Source organism: Centruroides sculpturatus, unplaced genomic scaffold (genome assembly GCF_000671375.1).
Source record: "Centruroides sculpturatus isolate CEXI.00-Female unplaced genomic scaffold, Cexi_2.0 scaffold1116, whole genome shotgun sequence".
NCBI classification, from domain to species: domain Eukaryota; kingdom Metazoa; phylum Arthropoda; class Arachnida; order Scorpiones; family Buthidae; genus Centruroides; species Centruroides sculpturatus.
Window position 1 is genome coordinate 32,834 of NW_019385334.1, and position 8,153 is coordinate 40,986.

General features: G+C 27.7%; 1 protein-coding gene across 1 annotated transcript in view; it reads right to left on the reverse strand.

Annotated features, from left to right (window-relative positions):
* The window catches only part of LOC111637765 (transketolase-like protein 2), a 29,139-nt gene extending 24,702 nt beyond the window's left edge, over positions 1-4,437 (reverse strand). The window contains exons 1-2 of the mRNA XM_023383335.1: positions 4,097-4,437; positions 1,442-1,451 (exon numbers count right to left, since the gene is read on the reverse strand). Coding sequence (XP_023239103.1) covers positions 1,442-1,451; positions 4,097-4,194 — 108 coding nt within the window. The 5' untranslated portion in view covers positions 4,195-4,437. The remainder of the gene's footprint in view (positions 1-1,441; positions 1,452-4,096) is intronic.
* Between the last annotated feature and the right edge of the window lie 3,716 nt (positions 4,438-8,153).

An 8,153-nucleotide genomic window follows, 5' to 3' on the forward strand; every position in this document is an offset into this window, starting at 1 on the left:
TTCCATGTTGTACGAGTCACTTAGATTTTACAAATACGTGTGCCGGGCTGTGAACGGCTCACGTATGTGTAAAATCTAAGTGACTCATACAACATGGAATTCATATAACACAGAATTATCTACAGTGTTATAGAGGGGTATACAGTATATTATTATTATTATTATTATTATGTATTTTATGTAATATATAATTTGATTCGAATAAATTGTTTTTGTAGAATTTTGTTTAAATTGTAAATAATGAAAGAATATGTGCCATCTTAGTACAGAAACTTATTGATATTTTAGCAGAAAATGAAGGTTAAAATAAGTGCATAAAACCAAAAATGTAGATTTTTAATTATAATGAAATGCAATGAATTTCTTGAAAAAATATGAACATACAATTTAAATTGTGTGTGTGTATTTTAAATTTAAGATAATAAATTTGATCATTATTATATATTTTAAAAAGATAATAGATTGCATTACAGTTAAATTGCTGATATGGTAAAGGCATTGTCACTCTGAAAAACCTGTTTGAACTCTGGATGGATCCTCAGAAATTTTTGAGCGTTGTTTGACTTGGATATATTGTTTTATTCCCATCACTATTTAGTTAATTCATTGTGGGCTTGGCCAAATCTATGTGTATGAAATAAAGATCCTTTTACCTCGTAGATCTTAAAAGTAGATAAAAATTTAAAAATACAGTTCATTTTGTTACAAATTATATGAATAATTTTATTTACTTTTATTAATATTTGGTATAATTCTATACTGATATCAAATTTTTATGCTTTTATTAACATTGTTAAATGGCAAAAAATTCTAAAAAGATTTTAAGGATAAAAAGAAATCTTTTAAGAGAAAGATATACCTCATTAACCTTTTAAGCCAAACTGTTTTAGAGCATATTTTCTAAATGACAGTTAATTTACCAAATATTCACTGAACTGTGTCTTCTGTTCATAACAAAAAATTTTTATTGACACTGGTATAGTAATGTTTTTAAATTATATTTTCAATAGCAAATGGTTTGTCCCAAGTAATAATTTTAAATATATTCTTAATATTCTAAGATTATTTTAAATTTGTAAATGTTTGTTATAAAAATACTTTCTCAAAGAATAAACTTACAATATTTGAATTTTATTCTGTAACATTTTAAAAATAATATTTATTCTTGCATATTAAAGTTAAATTTATATTTTTATTACATAATAACTTTAATATTTTAACTGCATGCATTAAAAAGGTCTCATAGATGAATAAACAAATAACTGCATAGTTTAGGAATCAAAAAATTTTAATATACAAAACACCTTTGGTCAACTTCTGCACACAAATACATATTCAGCAGGATAAATTGATATAGAAATAATTAACTTTATCCAGCAAGTTTAACTTGCTGGATAAAGATAGTGTTGTTTTTATAAACTTAGACTAATCTAGTTTACACCTGTTCATGCCTGTCACAATGAAATAAAATTATATGTTGAATATAATTAAAGTTCAATATGATCTTGTTTTACGTGGGTTGTGTATCAGCAGGTACCACAAAAAATAAATTTGTGCTCCACCCCAAGTATTCCCAGATGATTTCCTAGATAATTAAGTATCCATTTACAATTAACAGAAAAATGTTAAATGTATTAAAACATAAAGTAAAATGTTATTAAACTATAATAACATTTTACTCCAATGTTTTTAATATATAGAGCAAAATTTTATTATATTGTATTGCGTACACTAATTTAGAAAAAATACATATAAACTAGGGTATTCAGCACAATGAGTAGTATTCAGTAGTTTTCTGTTTTGAAATTTCAGTACCTGGAGAAGCATACTTTGCTGATATGATTAAGTCAGCAAAGTATGCTTCTCCAGGTACTGAAATTTCAAAACAGAAAACTACTGAACACTACTCATTGTGCTGAATACCCTAGTTTATATGTATTTTTTCTAAATTAGTGTACGCAATACAATATAATAAAATTTTGCTCTATATATTAAAAACATTGGAGTAAAATGTTATTATAGTTTAATAACATTTTACTTTATGTTTTAATACATTTAACATTTTTCTGTTAATTGTAAATGGATACTTAATTATCTAGGAAATCATCTGGGAATACTTGGGGTGGAGCACAAATTTATTTTTTGTGGTACCTGCTGATACACAACCCACGTAAAACAAGATCATATTGAACTTTAATTATATTCAACATATAATTTTATTTCATTGTGACAGGCATGAACAGGTGTAAACTAGATTAGTCTAAGTTTATAAAAACAACACTATCTTTATCCAGCAAGTTAAACTTGCTGGATAAAGTTAATTATTTCTATATCAATTTATCCTGCTGAATATGTATTTGTGTGCAGAAGTTGACCAAAGGTGTTTTGTATATTAAAATTTTTTGATTCCTAAACTATGCAGTTATTTGTTTATTCATCTATGAGACCTTTTTAATGCATGCAGTTAAAATATTAAAGTTATTATGTAATAAAAATATAAATTTAACTTTAATATGCAAGAATAAATATTATTTTTAAAATGTTACAGAATAAAATTCAAATATTGTAAGTTTATTCTTTGAGAAAGTATTTTTATAACAAACATTTACAAATTTAAAATAATCTTAGAATATTAAGAATATATTTAAAATTATTACTTGGGACAAACCATTTGCTATTGAAAATATAATTTAAAAACATTACTATACCAGTGTCAATAAAAATTTTTTGTTATGAACAGAAGACACAGTTCAGTGAATATTTGGTAAATTAACTGTCATTTAGAAAATATGCTCTAAAACAGTTTGGCTTAAAAGGTTAATGAGGTATATCTTTCTCTTAAAAGATTTCTTTTTATCCTTAAAATCTTTTTAGAATTTTTTGCCATTTAACAATGTTAATAAAAGCATAAAAATTTGATATCAGTATAGAATTATACCAAATATTAATAAAAGTAAATAAAATTATTCATATAATTTGTAACAAAATGAACTGTATTTTTAAATTTTTATCTACTTTTAAGATCTACGAGGTAAAAGGATCTTTATTTCATACACATAGATTTGGCCAAGCCCACAATGAATTAACTAAATAGTGATGGGAATAAAACAATATATCCAAGTCAAACAACGCTCAAAAATTTCTGAGGATCCATCCAGAGTTCAAACAGGTTTTTCAGAGTGACAATGCCTTTACCATATCAGCAATTTAACTGTAATGCAATCTATTATCTTTTTAAAATATATAATAATGATCAAATTTATTATCTTAAATTTAAAATACACACACACAATTTAAATTGTATGTTCATATTTTTTCAAGAAATTCATTGCATTTCATTATAATTAAAAATCTACATTTTTGGTTTTATGCACTTATTTTAACCTTCATTTTCTGCTAAAATATCAATAAGTTTCTGTACTAAGATGGCACATATTCTTTCATTATTTACAATTTAAACAAAATTCTACAAAAACAATTTATTCGAATCAAATTATATATTACATAAAATACATAATAATAATAATAATAATAATATACTGTATTTATTTCTTTAGAAGTTTAAAAATATATTTTATGCAAATTTTTCAAGGATAACTTTTTCTTTTGCAATACTATCTGAAGATTTCTTAGAGGAAGAGATAGCATAAATTATTTATATTATACAATTTGAATAGTAGTCCTTGAATCACTCAATAATTATACAAACCAATTATTAATTTCCCTTTTTTAATTTAATGTTTTGTTTCTAAATTTTGTTCCTAAATGTATTTAAAATTAGGTCAGTTATTACATTTAAAAATATTTAGGCTATTACATAATAAAATCAGCAATCAGAACATATGTATTTTCATAATAATTTAAATCATTTTTAATTAAAAAAAATATATTTAATGATAAAATTTGTTATAAAAATGTAAAAGTAAATGAAATTGATTACAATTTCTCCCGGGAGAAATTGTAATCAATTTCATTTACTTTTACACGTGATTTTCACTTAAAACTGTAGCCGAATGATCATTTTTTTTTCTTAAATATAAAATTCGAACTAAAAAAGTCCATTTTGAAATTGAGGAATTCGTTTTAAAATACTCACCCGGACTTCGAAGCATTGGTTGCTTTAATGCTATAAATTCTAAGCTTATTTGCAATATCTTTCAACTCTTGCAGGGTAACGTTATCGAGAGAAGCCATTTCTATTCGAAAAATTTGCCGGCAACTTTCTCGTGTACTTTCTTTATGGTAGAAATTTCGTAAAAGATACGCGCTCGCTAATTCGTTCTCGTGTCCTATTGGTGACCTTCGCTATTCGACTGACGTCACAGATAAGGTGACTTCAGGAAATAAGTGTAAAATAGAGAAACGTGTTGAATCACTATCGAGTTCTTACTGGGTCAAACGCTCTTTGCACAACTTAACCAGACAAGTTTTATCGGTAAATTACTGTAAAGAAACAATTATCAAAAGTTGCGTTAAATAACATTAAAAAAAATAATAATAATAAATAAGTAAATATATATTATAGTACGAAATGTTTACGTAAAAATAATATAAATAAATAACTTTATGGAATAATTATTACTTTCAAGAAAAAATATATTCGGAAATTCACCGGAATGATTTTTCCTGGAAAGAATGTTGTTTTGTCTCTTCCTTTTTAATAGAATTTTATTAATTTTTTCCTGCAGTTTTTCCCCAAATAAATTGCCTTTTCCGAGTGTAAAACTAAACATTTACAGAATTTCCTTTCCTTTGATTTTACAACACGTTACAAAAAATATTTTAAAACTTATTATATGAATTTTGTAATATTTAATATACTGTATGTGGTAAAACGTAAAGACTGGATTGTATTTAAAATCAAAACAACAAACATAAATTCCTGTAAATTTCGTTTATAGTAAACGTTTTCGTCTTATCGAAAGGTTTACCTATTCTTGTGATTTCCCTTGAATTGTCGTAAGTATAAATTACCTCTTGCCGAAACAAAAAGAAAAAAAAAATATTTTGCAAATTACCCAAATGCAGCATTTATCACAACTTGTGTAATATGAACGAAATACACAATTTATTGGAAAATATATATTCTAAGAGAAGGTGGGCAAGACGTGGAAGTGATAGCCTGCATTGCGTTTAATAAATGAAGTAACTTAGTAGTTAATATTGCAACTAACTCTGCACACCAGAAAAAGTAGATTATGATAAAATTGCTGTTGTTGTTGTTCAGTTCTTTTTGCCTACGGAGGCAATAATGTGTTCGACAGCCAAAAATGACATGTTGTAACTTGTTACGTTTTAAAAACACCGGCATGTAAGTACAGTAATGCAAATTTTCTTAAATTTTCTTTTTTTATTCCTTCTCTCAGTAGAGAATTCTTTTATCTTGACGTGACTGTATAAAATCTTTTATTAATATCATTGATTACCAAGGAGATTTTCTTGGTAATCAATGATATTGAACCTCCATAGTTATGCAAAACTTCAAAATGACATCTTGAAGCAAGATTGGGAAGTGGTGTGTGGGGCAAAACGGGGTAATTACCTTCGTATATCTCTCGTCACTGAAGTGGATATTTGAATTCTGTTTCAATGGAACGTTGGATATGCTGTTTAACATGTCACCGATTGCTCATGTGCCGGTGAGGTTCACCACATTTGCATATTGTCTTCAACAAAAATAAATTGCAATGGTGTAAAAATTTCTGTAATAAATCCTAAATGTTGTTTCATTGCAAATTTAATGTTTAATCTTTATAATTATGAAAGATAAATTTAATTTTAACAATTCCATATCATCCCAAAACACATCTTTCTACAAGACAAGATGGAGTAAATATTTTGACACGATTTCATAAACATTGTAAAAAAAAAAGTTAATAATTTCAGTCTTTTGTTGATTGTAGTTGAAATAAACATTTTTGAGCCTTCAATGACAGAAAATTTTTTCCAGGTTTAAATAATTATAAAAAGAAAAAAGTTCCTTAACTACACCATCTTGCACCACCTTTCTCTTTAAAATAATTCGTTACTACAGTAATTTTTTTTTTTTGTAATAACGATTATGTGCGCCAGTGCCGAAAATTGACAATGCCTCTAACAGGGTTCCTCGTTCCTCGGAGAAACACAGCTCTAGAAAGTTGGAATATTCCATTTACTGTAGCCTAGGAAGACCCTTCAATAAGGTCGAAACCGTTTGCGATAAACGTTTGCTCGAATTTATGACTGTTGTTCAGATTTTACGCAGTATATCTCTCATAAATATTTAATTTCATATCAGTGTTAATGATTTTATCAGTTAGAATTCTCACTTTATCAGACAAAGTTTCACAATTTGAATTTTTTATATATTTTGTAAAGAAATTTATTCAAATTTTCAATAAATAACCATTTATGCTTTTTGTGTAAATTATTTATAACATTATTAATTGATTACTATTAAGCATATAATGTAGACTATAGTCCTTTCAAGTTAATTAACAGTTATTAAATACTTGTAAGGGAGACATAAGGAGGTGCCTCTATCTTTCTTACGTGTCATTAGGTTAAAAGATATCGGGTAAAAGTTATCCATCTGTATTAAAGCCACTTTAACAAGTCAATTATGAAGTATTTTTTATACACAGATTGTGCAATTAACTTTTATTATTTTAAATAATATTTTTGAAGCAATAGGTTAGAAATAACAGAGAAATTACTTTTTGAGAAAATAAAAATGACTGTATAAGGGAATTTTATTTTAAAGATTTTTAGTATAAAAATATTATAATCTGTAAGAATTTTTCTTTATTATAAACGTTGTTTTAAATGCTAATTATATACCAGGTCTGGCGTTTGTGGCACAACATATCCAAGGTGTGCTTTGATGAGAAAACAAACCTCTCAATGATCAGGGGTATAATCGTGCTTGTATTTGGTTACTGTGAAAAACATAAGACGAGGACTTTCCCTCTTCCAAAAACATCACATATCGAGTTATCTCAGCTTGCAGTGGTCATGGCTGCAATGATGCAGAGATAGAGTGCTTGCTTGCCTCTCTCTCCCATCTGACAAGCGGTGAAATCCTACTGGAAAACAAGGATTTTGTGCTGCAAAAATAAATTTTTAAATTTATTTTTGCAGCACAAAATCCTTGTTTTCCAGTCCATTCCGAAACCTTCTTACTAAATTTAAATGTTTTATATTTGACGAAGTTTAGCTCGGTCTTTCTTTTTGTAATGAAAGGCCAAATGGAATTACAAAATGAAGAAGGATTTGTATTGTGTAACGAATAACGGTAAAAGGTTATGTATGGCCATATGCTGCTCAACTCGATTCGTCGGTTCTAGGTATCCAACATGGTTTGCAAATACTACAGTATTTGCGTATGTCTGTTTGCCTGGCTCGTAGCAGCAAAGGCTTTTTGGGCTAAGCCTCCCGAAGTACTCTACAGCTCCTCAGAAAATTGGGGAGTGGGAAATAATATGAGAAAATAGGTCCAACAGTAGACCGGCAGTACACTTTCGTACTGTACTATTTCGTATTACAGTACAGTACTTGCAATTTTCGTACTGTAACGTAGCAGCCGGACTGATTTCGCTTCTGTTTAAAGAAAACTTATTTTCATCCTAGAATATTTGGAGTATTTTACAACTTGCAATTAAATACTCTTAAATAAAAGTAACTTAATATTTTACAAAAAGTTTTGAAAAGCAATCAAATACACGCGGCTTTTCACAAGGAATCTAATTGTATGTTTTAAAATCACCAAAATGTCACATTCGCCTAAGGACGGTTTTATCATTAGGCGAACTTAGGTGATCGCCTATGGGCCGAGAGGATAAAGTCACTAAACACCGGTATTTTGTGGTGAATTGGTGCCTCGCTAACTGGCTGGCTAAGTGGAGTTTTCCGGATTTTCCTCACGTTTGTAACACCTAAATAGGAGCAGTGGTGGATTATCCAACAGCACACTAGATGCGCCTCTAGGACCTCGTTGTCTTAAAATTACATGGAAAAAATATAATATGCCTGTAAAAATTTAGTGAAAGTTTAATAAATATGTATTACAAGGATAACACTTGTTATTATTTACTGATTTTATTGTCTTTTTAATATAAAAAAACACTGTACATAGAGGGCCTTATAACAAAATTGCGCCTAGGGCCTCAAAGGAA